The sequence below is a fragment of the Emys orbicularis genome, chromosome 13, assembly GCF_028017835.1.
Source record: "Emys orbicularis isolate rEmyOrb1 chromosome 13, rEmyOrb1.hap1, whole genome shotgun sequence".
NCBI lineage: Eukaryota > Metazoa > Chordata > Testudines > Emydidae > Emys > Emys orbicularis.
In genome coordinates, this window is record NC_088695.1 from 2,969,596 (window position 1) to 2,984,382 (window position 14,787).

Here is a 14,787-nt window from a genome sequence, read left to right on the forward strand (position 1 = left end):
CTGCTCCTGCCTGCAAGCACCGCCCCTGCAGCTCCCATTGGCTGGGAACGGGGATCTGTGGCCAATGGGAGCTGTGGGGAAGGTGCTGGCAGAGAGGGGCAGTGCGCGGAGCCACGTGCCCCCCCCGCCGGGGCCACAGGGCCATGTTGGCTCCTTCCAGAAGCCACGTGGGGTCAGGGCAGGCAGGGAGCCTGCCTTAGCCTTGCTGCACCGCCGACCGGGGGCCGCCCAAGGTAAGTGCTGCCCGGTGGGAGGCCGCACCCCAACCCCTTCTCGGAGCCAGGACCCCATACCCCTTCCTGCACCCCAACCCCCAGCCCTGAGACTCCTTCTGGAGCCAGCACCTCGCACCTCCTCCTGCACCCCAACCCCCTGCCCCAGCCCTGCCCCCCCTCTCGGAGCCAGCACCCTATACCCCTTCCTGCACCCCAACCCCCAGCCCTGAGCCCCGTTCTGGAGCCAGCACCCTGTGCCCCCTCCTGCACCCCATGCCCCCAGCTCTGAGCCCCCTCCTGAAGCCAGCACCCCAAGCCCCAGCCCTGAGCCCCCTCCCAGATTCAGCACCCTGCACCCCAATACTCTGCCCCAGCCCAGAGCCCCCTCCTGCACCCAAACTCCCTCCCAGAGCTTGCACCCATCAGCCCCTCCTGAACCCCAATCCCCTGCCCCAGGCTCAGCCCAGAGCCCCCTTCCACACTGCAAACCCCTTGGCCCCAGCCCAGAGCCTGCACCCCCTCCCGAACCCCAACCCCCTACCCCATCCTGGTGAAAGTGAGTGAGGGTGGGGGAGAGCAAGCAATGGGGTGGGAATAGAGTGAGGGGGGGGCTTTGGGTAAGGGGCGAGACTCGGGGAAGGGGCAGGGCAGATCCTGGGTTGCCCTTAAATTCAAAAAGTGATCTTGGGTGTAAAAAGTTGGCAATCACTGGTATAGCTGGACCGCTTGGTAATAGTGGCGGGGAAAACGCCACAGCGGCCCAACACTGTAGCATTTAATTTCAGAAAGGGGAACTACAGAAAAATGAGGAAGTTAGTTGAACAGAAATTAAAAGGTACAGTGCCAAAAGTAAAATCCGTGCAAACTGCAGGGAAACTTTTAAAAGACACCATAATAGAGGCTCAACTTAAAGGTATACCCCAAATTAAAAACCCTAGTAAGAGAACCAAAAAAGTGCCACAGTGGCTAAACAACAAAGTCAAAGAAGCAGTGAGAGGCAAAAAAGTATGAGGAGAGATTAATAAGACTGGGACTTTTCAGCTTGGAAAAGAGACGATTGAGGGGAGATATAATAGAGGTCTATAAAATCATGCCTGGTGTGGAGAAAGTAGATAAGGAAGTGTTGTTTACTCCTTCTCATCACACAAGAACCAGGGGTCACCAAATGAAATTAATAGGCAGCATGTTTAAAACAAACAAAAGGAAGTAATTCTTCACACAACACACAGTTAACCTGTGGAACTCTTTGCCAGAGGATGTTGTGAAGGCCAAGACTATAACAGAGTTCAAAAAGGAACTAGATAAATACATGGAGGATCGGTCCATCAATGGCTATTAGCCAGGCTGGGCAGGGATGGTGTCCCTAGCCTCTGTTTGCCAGAAGCTGTGAATGGGTGACAGGGGATGGATCACTTGATGATTCCTTGTTCTGTTCATTCCCTCTGGGGCACCTGGCATTGGCCACTGTCGGAAGACAGGATACTGGGCTAGAAGGACCTTTGGTCTGACCCAGGATGGCCGTTCTTGTGTTCTTATGATTTCCTGTGGCTTGGTTAAAAAGATCACTTGTTTTAAAAATCAGATCCTTCAGAATTGTCAGATGTTAGCACTGGGCTTCTAGAGGACTATGGATCTGTCTGTCCTCGCAGTCTATGACGGTGACATTTAGAGAATAATGTTCGTTAGAGGTAAACTGCCAAGATTTGCTCTGGCGTCGTCCAGAGAGGTCCAACCTGGTTCCCGCCACGGGGCTATTATTACAGTCACGCTGTAGCCTAAGCCTGCAGTTTGGCTGCTCTTAACACTTTGGGTCTCTCTGCCTCCCCCCCGTCTGTCCGTCCGGCTTGCTGCAGGCCCACTTCCTCTCGGTGTCGCAGCCCGCGCTGTTCACAACGCCGTCATCCAGGTAAGCGCAGAGTCCGGCTCCTCTGACCTCAAAGCTGCAGTGGAGAGGAAGAGGATTAATCCCAAAGGCCCCGGTGAACCTAGCGGAAAAAACCACACCGAGAACAACTGGCTGGAAGGCAAAGCCAGACAAATGAGGTGTAAGGGACACGTTTTAACAGTGCAGGGGGGATCTTTGCGCTGATGTAGCTACACCCAATCATTCCCCCAAGGTATATATCTCTTCACTGAAGTGTTATCCTGACCCCCCTCCATGCCCCCACAATCCTCTTGGCTGAGTTTCGTGGTGCTTTCAGCCCAGGCTAGCTGGCCTGGCTGCTGTCCCCTGAGCTGCTAACCCGTCCACTTTGCGGTGTGGACACAAGCGATACCCCTCGAGTGCTGATCATCCTCCAATGCCTTCCCACAATTCTCCCGCCATGTGCCCAGAAAGGACAGACATGTCCAGGGGTTTGCGCTGGGCTAGTGACACTGTCCATGGTCTTAAACTAAACTGGCTCTTTGTTAAGAGAATAATTGACAGAGGTGCTGTGACTGCAGCTAACATTCCAGCCATGTGCACACAGACCGACTGCCTGGTGCTTCCTCCAAACTCTTCCCCCCTGCAACCTGTGCTCCTCTCTCCAAGTTCCATGCAGGCTGCTACACCTAATATAGGCTCCGAGAGCACAAATGCTGTTCACAGCCCTTGCAGAAGTGGCACAGTGTTTCTGGCCAGTAACCCCAAAGAATTAAAGTCCTCCCACTCCTGGCACCACATTAAGAGCCGTGCCATCCAGAAGCTGTTTGCGGTGCATGACAACAATAACTTTATTGGTCCTACAAAATTGTGAATATAAGGCCACCCCTGTGTGTGGTTGACAGAAGTGGGGATCAAATTTGGGAGTTCTGGGTCTAAGTGCTGGCACCTCTACTGCCTGAGCTAAAAGACCAACCCCTCTTAGCTTAAAGGCTGTAGAAGATCCATAATTCCTCTATATGTTCCAATCAGTAGAGGGGAGCATAGAACGACTCGGAGTAAACTTGGGGTATGTGAAAAATGTTACGTATTCTTAAGTGCCACTAGATGGCGCTCTTCATGTGAGCCATCTCCATACACACTATAGTGGGATGGGAAGTAGATTTTTCAATTTGTAGGGAAATAGCTGAGTTTTAAATGTTTTCTCTTCCAAAATGGAAGAAAACAAAAGGAAATGTCCTGCAAAACAATGCAGAATTTTTGTCGTCATTATTTCGGGACAATTGAAACATTTTGTTCTGATTTTGACTTTTAAAAGAATTGTTTTATATAGAATTAAAAAATGGAATGGAGACAGCATTTTGAAATGGGAAATCCAACCCTTCCATTCCGAAAAGGTCAAAACACTTTTTCTTCCATTTTTCTTTCAAAATGAAATTTTCTTGAAACCCACATGGTTTTGCTAAGGGTTTAATATAATAAATAATAATATATGGAGATACACCTATCTCATAGAACTGGAAAGGACTTTGAAAGGTCATTGAGTCCAGTCCCCTGCCTTCACTAGTAGGACCAATTTTTTGCCACAGATCTCTAAGTGACCCCCTCAAGGATTAAACTCACAATTCTAGGTTTAGTATGGCAATGCTCAAACCACTGAGCTATCCCTCCCCCCCGTTTGAGGTATTGGCATTGTGTGATGGAAAAACGCTGCATTGGGAAAGTCCAAGCTAGCTCCAATATGCACACAGATACAGGCATATCTCTTGTGTAATGCTTCTCTAATGACAGCAGCCTCGGCCCAGGCTGACGCTGGCTGCTGCTGTAAACTCCCAGCCATTACTTATAGTGCGACCTATACACAGATGACAGACAGTGTGTTGGATCCCTGCTAGTAGGTACAGCCCATGCTAACCCCACCCCAGCAGGAGAGCAGTAGGCCCAGCTGTTGGGCAAGGTTTTGACAGATCCCACCGCTTCCACCAATACCTCTCTGGGAGTAGACAGGCCCCTGCTGCCACTTCCGGAGGGGGAAAAGGCGGCTGCTGCCTCTCTGGGAATGGGGCTTCCCTGAGGCTCCCAGGTGGTGGGGGGGCTCTGGCCATAGTTGCCCTATATCATGGTGTGGCTCCCCTCAATCCTGACCCCCCCCCCATGTGCAGTCAGAAAGAAAGGGACTCACGGGTGGTCGAATGCAGCGCCATCCACCCATCTCCAGGGCTGGCCCGGTTCCCTCCGGAGTCCAACCCAGTGATTGGAGACGCCTTTATGGTGCATTGCGGTTTTCTGAATAACGCAAAGGGAAATCGCACGTCATACGTGTCCCTCTCCGCCACCCATTCCTTCACTGTCTGTTTATGGTCCCTATGTGGCCATGGATTGTAACATGCTGTTATGTTGGAAGGCGCTAATGGAGGCCACCAGGTCACTCAATGGGAGTTGGGCATCTAAATAGGGTGACCATATTTCCCTGTGCTGAATACAGGACACCTGGTAAAATTACTGGTATTCAAGCTAGTTCAACGGCAATCAACCAGAACTATGCAGCACAAACGTTCAAATTAACAGTGAGTTGACTGAGCCCCTGTTAAAAAGAAATGCTGCGTAGTTGGATTCTTTTTATTTACCTTCTTATCTTTAAGGCTTCAGGGTTCACACAGGGAGGGGTGACACACACACACACACACTCCTGTACCCCTCTCTCACACAGGGTGGGGTGGGGTGACCAACCGACCCAACCCTCCCTGCCTGGCGCTCTCCGCCCTCCAGGCCTGGCTGTGTTGATAGCTGCCTGTAAGGGGAAATGTGAGTAAGGTGGCTTCAGAAGAGAAACATGGAAAAATACCAGCGGTCCCTTATTGGACAGTCTTCAGACTGAGGCCAGATAACACGACACAACCCCACCACTGGCTGCCTTCGTGATTGCACAGTTATAAAAGAGATAAAGTGCATGTTTCCCTGAAGATGACATTTGTATGACGTTTTGTTGTATCCTTATAATATTCTTTAAAAATACCAAAACTTTTGATATTGATTACAACCACTTTAGAGCTACTATATGGAGCATGCAAAGAAGCCCCCTTGGAAAGGCAAAACTAAATCGCTTGCTCCTTTCAGTGCAAAATTAACATGAAAGACGTTTTTCGACTCCATCATTATTATTGGTAAGAAAATAAGTTTAGAATGAAGCTTTTTTCGTTGACAAAGCAAGAGAATATGGAGCATGCTAAAGGGTGCTTCTCATCCCTGGACTTCAGCGAGGAGTGTGTGGGTCTGAAACTGGACCCATGGCAAAGTGGCTACTGACTTCAGACTGTGGGAGAGTCGGCTCAGAGCCCAGATGAGATTTCTGGTATATAGTAGTCAGTGCAAAGGATAGTAAAGTCCATCCCCTAACATCTGAAAACATCTCCTAGTTGTGAAATACTGTCGAAGTGGGGGTGTTTCAGCAGAGGAAGGTCTCCTTTAGGTCAAACTGTGAATGGCTCTTTCCCCCCAAGTTTCTCATCCCGTCAGTGTATGGGGATCTGTGATTTTGTATCTGTTTTCAATAGCCAGTGGATTTGTTACACTGTTTCAAAATGTACAAGGCAATCACAATTTGCACGGGCCTGTCCTATTTTCTGCAAAGCCAAAAAAGGACAAATCAGAACTGTCTGTCGGGGGGCTGGAACCATTTGTATAGTGGGGGTGCTGAGAGCCACTGAACCAAACTGTAAACCCTGGATATAATGGAAACCACTTCAAGCCAGGGGGTGGAGCAGAACCCCAGCACCCCTAGTTCCAGCCCTGATGACTTTCTGGGTGTGTTATGATGTAATGACCCAGCGTCTCTATTTTATAAATGTGTCACAAAGTCAGAACATAAACAGTGCACCCAGAAAGCCGTGACTTAGATTGCAGGGGGCACCCCAGACTGACTTTACATAGGATGAAGTGGCCTAGAAAGCTTAAACCTAACCCTGACTGTAAAATTAGGCAGAACGGTTGCTTCTGAGTGGATTCTTGTCGGCAGTGGAAAGTCCATGGCTGTGACTGGTACCAGTCGTGGATTAACTCTTTTTGGTGTTCTACTCTGAGACTAATAATGTTGCTCCTCCACCCATTTCATCTAAGCATAGAAGTAAAAGTCTTGTCCCCAATAATGCACCTCCCTTATAGCTTCCTGGTGCCTCATGCTCAAGTCAGCAAATGGGCAAGATTTCAAGTAATGTATAAATCAGCCTGGATTGGACATAGAGAACAAATCACTGGAATGCTCCCTGCAGAGGATCAGAGAGAATCAGTCTCATTGGAGAGCTGAGGCTAATACTATAGGGCAGATTTTCTCACCCTTTTCAGGCCGATGAGCCCTTGTTTGAAGTTAAACTTGTTCATGCCTCTTGACACTTAATATAAAAGAGTGAAAATGTCTCAGTGACAACAGTCAGATGTGTGTGTGTCTCAGGAAGTGGACAGAGAGTGTGGGCCTTGAAGGGTTGCAGTGTGCAAGGAGTGGAGACAGACAATGGCGGAGGCGATTTCCATGGGGCCAGTCATTCTCCGGACAGCTTGTGGGGGCGGGGGCATCAGGCCAGGTCCAGGCTGCCCCCGTGTGGCCAAGGCACAGAACTGACGAGCGGAGTTTAAAGCTGGAGCTGGGAGGGTGGGAGACCAGCCGGGCACCGCGGCTTGTGCCTGTGATCCCCGCTCCCGGGGAGGCTGAGGCCGGCGGATCGCTTGAGTTCAGGAGTTCTGGGCTGCCGGGGGCTGTGCCGAGCGGGTGTCCGCACTAAGTTCGGTATCGATATGGTGATCGCTGGGGAGCTGGGGGTCCCCAGGTTGCCTAAGGAGGGGTGAACCGGCCCAGGTCGGAAACGGAGCAGGTCAAAACTCCCGTGCCGATCAGTAGTGGGATCGCGCCTGTGAATAGCCCCTTCAGCGTAGCCTGGGCAAGACAGTGAGACCCGGTCTCTTTTTATACACCCACCCCCGGAGATCCTGTATGGGGGGATGGGAGCACCCACGCGGCGGGGATCCTGAATTGGGGGAGGGACGGGCCATGTACCAGGGATCCTGAAGGGGCGAACAGGGACACGAGGTAGCTTTGAGAAAGAGCTGCCATCTTCATTTACAGACTGCAAGTGATGAGGGGAGAGAGACCTACAGGAGGCTAAACTGGGCACCAGAGGCAGAGAACAAGGTGCCCCCAAGGCAATGGCAGGGACTCATTAGGTGAAATAGGCCCAGATGATCCCAGCAGGGGATCCATTCCCAGAGGTGGGTGTCCCTATTCCTCCTGCTCTTAAAAGTACCTGGTATGTCGGTATCCCTGTTCCTCCTGGTTTGTGGGTGGCCCCCTCCAGATAAGAATCCTCCATGTGGTTTCCCTCGCTTCACCTCCAGATAACAACAGAGGGAGGAGGGGGTGGGAGGAAGGCTGTTTGGCAGATATGTAAAGGGGGGACGGTGTCTCCCTGTCTTGCCCCGGCTCCTTGAGGGAAGGGATCTCAGTGTGTCTGGCTGGACACAACCCCCAGTGCCCCAGCCGCCTCGCTGTCTGCTCGCTCCAGCTTTAGACTCTGTCAATTCTACCCTTTGGCCACACGGGGGCAGCACGAACGGTCTCATCTAAATGCTGTTTGCATTTGACCCCTCAGATTGCAGAGTGAATCCCAGCGGGCAGATCTCTGGGTGCAGCCAAATCCTTCCCCAAACCCACAGTGTCAGCAGCAAATCCCCTGGGAAAGATCAGGATTTTTGCCGTTAAAGCCAAGGAAAATGTACCTTGTTCTGTTCTAGCTACAGCGAGCGAGCGAAGAAGCTCAATTGGTTTCATTGAATGAAGAGAGGGTAGAGGCGAATTCGTCACAGTTTTTAAATACTTCCCCAGGGGAAATATCTGATTTCAAGGGTTCTCTAATTCACCAGTCAAAGGTTGAACTTGACCCCAGTGGCTTGAAGTTGATGTCACAAAATCCCAACCGGAAAAGACAATTCTTAACGGTGAGGCTAATTATCTAGTGGCACAAGGTCCGCAAGGGACGTGGTAAATTACCCATCACTGCAGTGTCTAAATGAAGAACGCAGCTCTTTCTGCGGGATACCTGGTGTGCGGGTGTCCCTGTTCCCCCTTTCATGAGCCCTGGTACATGGGTGCCTCCCTCCGCCTCAAATCAGATCCCCACCGCGTGGGTGCTCCCACCCCCCATACAGGATCTCCGGGGGTGGGTGTATAAAAAGAGACCGGGTCTCACTGTCTTGCCCAGGCTACGCTGAAGGGGCTATTCACAGGCGCGACCCCACTACTGATCGGCACGGGAGTTTTGACCTGCTCCGTTTCCGACCTGGGCCGGTTCATCCCTCCTTAGGCAACCTGGGGACCCCCAGCTCCCCAGCGATCACCATATCGATACCGAACTTAGTGCGGACACCCGCTCGGCACAGCCCCCGGCAGCCCAGAACTCCTGAGCTCAAGCGATCCGCCGGCCTCAGCCTCCCCGGGAGCGGGGATCACAGGCACAAGCCGCGGTGCCCGGCTGGTTTCCGGCTCTCCCGATCCCAGCTTTAGACGCTGCCGGGGAGCTCTGGGCTCTGAGCGGGCGGCACTGGGGCGTGGAGCGGCGCTGATGCTCTGAGTGTTAGTTGCATTGTGCGCTGCACATGGGGGTAAAACGCAGGACCCAGATCTTTGAGCACAAGCCTGGCCCTGGGGGGGTTCTGGTGGATAAAAGGAGACCGGCTCTCGCTGTCCTGCCCAGGCGCTGCTACAACAGCTGGTCACAGGTGCGATCCCAGCATCAATCAGCACCTGGGAGTTTGACCTGCTGCATTTCCGACCAGGGCTGCTTCACCCCTCCCTAGACAACCTGGGGACCCCAAACTTCCCAGAGGTCACCGTATTGATGCCAACCTTAGCACAGACACCAGCTCAGCACACCCGGGTGCAGCCCTGAACTCTGACAAGCCGCCGCCGCAGCGTCCCACGTAACGAGCATTACAGGCCCCAGCCACACACCCGGGATTACCCGCAGCGCCAGAGCCTGTATCTGCAGCTTGTCCAGGTGCCTCCCAGCTCCAGCTTTAATCTCCGCTCGTCAGTTCTGCGCCTCGGCCACACGGGGGCAGGCTGGAGCCCCGCTAACGCGGCACGTGGCGGGCTGCGTTTCCCCCCCGCACTGCAGGTTGAAGCCCCGCACACACATGTGGGAGCAGAAGCCGGATCCTTCCGCACAGCCCCAGCGTTAGGAGCCGCTTCCCCAGACACGCGCTGACGTCACCGCGGAGGTAACTGACTAGCCCGAGCGCTGCCTCCAGGCTCTTCTCTGTAGGGTGACCATGTTTGCCTGGGCTGAACGCGGGACCCCTGGTAACATTGCTCCCATTGAAGTGAGTTCAGCGGCTGTCAATAAGCACAAATTAACATCAAATTGACTGAGCCAGGAATGGGATGCGGGGCAGGGCCCTGCTGGCTGAGAGCCATCAGGCCCCCTTGGCTGTTCTGCGTCTGCCCCCCCGCGCTGCATCTTCGCCCCGCCACCAGCCTGGCACACCCCCCCCATCGTTGGCCACTGGACCCCCCCCCCAACCACTGGTGGGCAGGCAGCTGGTGAGCAGGGATCCGGCCAGCAGCAGGACCCACCAGTCCCGATGGGATGGCGGGGCGCTGGGGAGACAGTAAATATGGGACAATTTGCCCGTTTTAAGAAAAAGTCAGGACACCTGCAAGAGGGCTTAAATACAGGACTGTCCCTTTAAAAATGGGACATGTGGTCACCTGAATACTCTCTGGGGAACCACAAAGCTCTGTGGATGAGCTAGGAATTGAACCAAGGTCTTTTAAGTACAAGGTTATTGCCTTAACTCTGGGACCGTACACTGAACCCAACCTGCGCTAGCTGCAGTGCCCACCCGGGGCTGAGTTACCCAAGCAGGCTTGTGGACGCCAGCTGTAGATCGCAGTCCAGTGCCTGGATGTGGGTCGTTGAGCCTGCACATGAGGCCTGCTATTTTGTGTTCTCAAACCACAGATTACAAACTCTTTGGGGAATGGATTTGTTACATGTCTGTACAAGTGTCTCATTCAGCCTCTGTGATCTGCATATTCACAAAGAGGATGTGGGTCCCTGGTCAACAAGAGAGGAACAGTTGGAGAGTGAGCTGTGTAGAAGCCTGCTTGTTTGGGGCTATAGTTTGCATCTGTTTTCTTTTAATAATGCCCTCCTGTTTAAGATAGACAGTGATTACAAATATTAATGAGGCCTTGATCCCTGACTGTGACCTCTAGGACTACTATAATAGAACTAATAAATTAAGAGAACGAAGACGCTCCACCCCTTATAGTTCAAAACAAGAACTGAGTGTAAGTGACACAGCCACATCTGCCTGAGTTTGCAGAGAGCCTGAAGCAATCGCTGAGAGAAAGAACTGCTCCGAGTGTCACAGATGCAGCGGCACTGCCTGAGTCTGCAGAGAGCCTGTGCCACTCACTCAGAGGGATGGCACATGTCCTGCCCATCTCCACTGAGTGTTAAATCTGAACCCTAATGACAACACATTGCTATTTAACCCTATCTGGGGTTGCCATCTCTTATGATTTTATCATTAGACTCGGTGTTTAGTCCTGAAGCCGCAGCTCCTGAGTCATGGGAATACATAAGAATCTCAGCCTTCCATTAAACATTTAAAACGTTCCCAGCTCTGAGTTTGTAGAAGAAAGCTTCAAAACGTGACCCGAGTGCACAAAAGAACCCCCAAGCTTAGCATGGCTTTCAAAATGCCGTGATTTTTAAGCCAAATCCCATGATTCTTTTTGGAGGGGGGGGCATGATGTGATTTTTTTGAACAGGGTTGGTCACCACTGCCCCAGCGGGGACACTTGGTTTCACAAGTGGGCGGGGCTTGGGTTGTGGGCGGAGCTTTGGACGGTGTTATGATTTCCCAGTCTAATGCCAACACCTCTTGCTGTGGGCAACCTGGTCTATTGCCGTTACAAGGACTCGATGGCTCTGTCTTACCAGAGCCTCTAAGCTACTGTTTGCAGCCAGAGAGGCACCGTGTGAAGCGCAGTAATTCTGGCCGGACTTCCAGTTCCCTTCCGCTTCAGAATAATAGTAGCACTTTCCTTGGGAGGTGATCCAGCCTTCTGGGCAGCAGGAGGCAGCAGACGCTCTCAGAGCAGCCATGTCAGGTTTGATGGCAGCTCCTGGTAATGCACAAGGATAATAACAAGTTAGTGCTTCCACCATCACGGGGGTGTGTGTGTGTTGTACTGGTGCTCCGGGAACAGGGTAGACACAGCTGTAATCATAGACGTGTTGGGCTGGAAGGGACAATGAGAGGTCACCAAGTCTCCTGGGGCAGGGCCAAGTAAACCCAGACCATCTCTGACAGGTGTTTGTCCAACCTAGTCTGAAACACCTCCAAGATGAGGATTCCACAACCTCCCCTGGAAGCCTGTTCAAGAGCTTAACTACCCTGAGAGTTAGAAAGTTTTTCCTAACATCGAACCTAAATCTCCCTTGTGGCAGATGAAGCCCATCGCTAGTTGTCCTACCTTCCGGGCAAATGGAGAACAATTGATCAATGTGCTCTTTATAACAGCCCTTAACATAGTTGAAGACTGTTATCAGCCCCCTCTCAGTCTTCTTTTCTCAAGACTGAACACACCCAATTTTTTTAACCTTTCGTTAAAGGTCAGGGGTTCTAAACCTCTGATCGTTTTTCTTGCTCTCCTCTGGATTCTCTCCAATTTGTCCATATCTTTCCGAAAGTGCGGCACCCAGAACTGGACACCGTGCACCCACTGAGGCCTCACCAGTGCCGAACAGAGTGGGACAAGCGGCTACTTAGAGCTGGTGGGAAAATGTTTTTTTCCCTCCTGCTAAAAATTTGGATGAGAATAAAAAATGTGGAAAATTTTGAGTTTACAGGAAAAAAAATTGCAAATGTTTCGTCTGAAAACCAAACTATTTTGACTTGGAAATGTCAATGCAGTGCATCATGGGAGCTGTAGTCTTGGTGTCTGATGCTTCCATTCTCTTCTATAGGCGTGGCTCCTTGGTCAGATGCCATCTCCCATGATGCACCATGGTCTCCCCTTTAGTGAAGGGAGCGTAACGTTGCAATCCTTAGCCTTATGGGAGATGAAGTCCAGCTGGAGTTCCAGCCTGGCCTCCACATGTTCCCTGTAATGAGATCTTGACTTGCAGTGTCTCATTCAGCCACTAGATGGCTCTGTGATCTGCACAGAGTAGTAGACAGGATCCAGGTCTCTGGTAGGGTGACCAGATGTCCCGATTTTATGGGGAGCTTTGTCTTATATAGGTGCCTATTACCCCCCATCCCTTGTCTTGATTTTTCACACTTGCTATCTGGTCCTCCTAGTGCCTGGTCAACAAGAGAGGCAAAGCTGGGGAGCGAGCTGTGTAGAAGCCTGCTTGTTTGGGACTATAGCTTGCATCAGTTTTCTTTTAATAATCCCCTCCTGTTTAACATAGATAGTGACTTCGTATGTCATGACATTCCCTATGCCAGGGTTGTCTACGCTAGTAGGGATCTCCCCTATAGAAGGGGAATTCCTAGCTAGGGAGATGTCAGTTTCCATCCCGGTTATGCTCCTGGAGTAGCTCAAAGGGGGCCAGGATCTGGCCTTGCATGGGAAAGGGAAAAGAGACTTGGGAGGACAGAATGTGTAACTGAGTCGCGGAGAGGGAGCCAGCCTGGGCCCTTTCCACTCACGTGTGAAAACAAATATGGTGGCGCTCAATCCTCCGATTGCAATCAGGAAAATGAGTAGGACCATCCACGCCATGAATGTCTGGATCTTGGAGAAAGATGGATCGTCTGCAATGGGAGTGGGGAAAGCCATTTAAAATTCCTCGGGGACAAAGCTACTCAGAGTCAGAGCCCAGGCTTAGTACATAGTGTAGACAGACGGTGGAGGTTTTAGGGGGAGGCAGCAAGGCAGTGGATTGCACACTGGCCTGGAATGCAGCAGACCTGTGTTCATTTCACTCCTCTGTACCCCAGTTTCCCCATATGCAAAATGGTTCAATAATACCGATCTCTTTTGAGATCTATCAATGAAAAGTGCTAAGTATTATTATTCCTGGAAGCGGGGTTTCAAACGGGCGGCGCGCCCTTCCTCCGGTTCAATTTCTGCGTATTTAAGATGAACCCAACCTCATACGATCGTTCTCCTTTACCTTTGAGTCCGACTGGGTCACCGTCCTCAGCCTGCTTCGCCAGCTCCACCATATTTATGTCTCCCCTAACGGTAGAAGTTGGCTTTGATTTTGGAAACTTCTTCCAGCTACAAAAACACAATGTTACATTGACGACACCTGAATGTTCTCTCGCCGCGCATAGCATGGGTAAGGGATGGAGAATGGGGGAAGAGCAAGTGGTGAATTACTGAGTTATTTGCTATTGGGTGCTATAAAATGATTCTTTAATCCAAAGTCAATCACAGGCCTCATTAGAACCAATGGGTGGCCAAGCACCCTCTTTTAAGCTCAGAGGGAGCAATTAAATCCCTTTATTCAAGAGGGAGAGCTACAAACAATGGAGGGACCGACCAAGGCACATGACTGTTGTGTACTGGGACATATATGGTCAGGCCTAGGGGGTCAAAGCAGGAGTTGGGGTCAGAGCCAGAGTCAGTAGCCAGGAGTGGGGCACAGAAACAGGGATCTGGAACAAGGCAGGGTCTAAAAGCAGCCAGCTACAGATTCACCTAGCCACTCAGACAACTTCCTGTGCCTCCATCTGGCTTAAATAGTGAGTCTGAGCCAATCAGAGAGGCCGGAAATCACCTCCAATCAGGAGCTTTGTGGGCAAGGCATCTGGTGAAGTAGGGTCTGCCAGCCCACATTCCCTGCTGGTACCAGCGAGCTGCCGGGTGGTGGCTGCAGTCTGAGGACTGACTGCGGACCCGGATTCGAGAGTTGAGATCCCTCACATCAGCGGAGCTAAGCTGTGCGGGCCGAGGGTTTGCAGACGCAGGGGCTAGGAGGCTGGTTGCAGCATGTGTGTCTTGGAGGCTGAAAGCCAGGGGAAGCAGAGAAATAGGGCTTTTTGGGCACAGAGCTCCCAGCTTGGGGGTGGGGAGGGGCGGACACATTCCATTATTGGTAAGGCTGGGGGGGCACAAGAGGAAAAGTTTGGGCACCACTGGATTAAAGAATTAGAAAATCTGCCTTGTAGTGATAGACTCAAGGAGCCCGATTTATTTAGTGTTACAAAGAGAAGGTTCAGGGTGACTTGGTCCCAGGCTATAAGTACCTAGATGGGGAACAAATACTTAATAAAGGGCCCTTCAATCTAGCAGAGAAAGTTACAACATGACCCACTGGCTAGAAATAGAAGCTAGACACATTCAGACTGGAAATAAGATCTATGTTTTTACCAGTGAGGGTAATTAACCATTGGTTCAACTTACCAAAGGTCATGGTGGATTCTCCATCACGGACACGTTTTACATCAAGATTGGATGTTTTTCTAACGGAGCTGCTCTAGGAATTAATCCAGTGACAGTCTCTGGCCTGTGTTATCCAGGAGGTCAGACTAGATGATCCCAATAGTCCCGTCTGGCTTTGGAATACACAGGAATGGGACATTGGTGTCCCCCCGGCAGACTGAGCTGATACTGCAACCACACCAAGGAACCACAACCTGGTAGGAACCCACCCAGATGGGAGCGTAACTTGGGGGTGGACCAACGTGTTG

The 14,787-nt window shown here is 51.4% G+C and overlaps 1 protein-coding gene across 1 annotated transcript; it reads right to left on the bottom strand.

Moving 5' to 3' along the window:
* Positions 1-2,013: 2,013 nt before the first annotated feature.
* Positions 2,014-13,317, bottom strand: LOC135888487 (C-type lectin domain family 2 member B-like). Its single transcript, XM_065416291.1, has 5 exons — positions 13,266-13,317; positions 12,799-12,903; positions 11,076-11,263; positions 4,262-4,365; positions 2,014-2,155 (listed from the first exon to the last, which is right to left on the bottom strand). Exons 1-5 carry the CDS (start codon positions 13,315-13,317, stop codon positions 2,014-2,016), a joined length of 591 nt encoding a protein of 196 aa, XP_065272363.1.
* Positions 13,318-14,787: the final 1,470 nt, after the last annotated feature.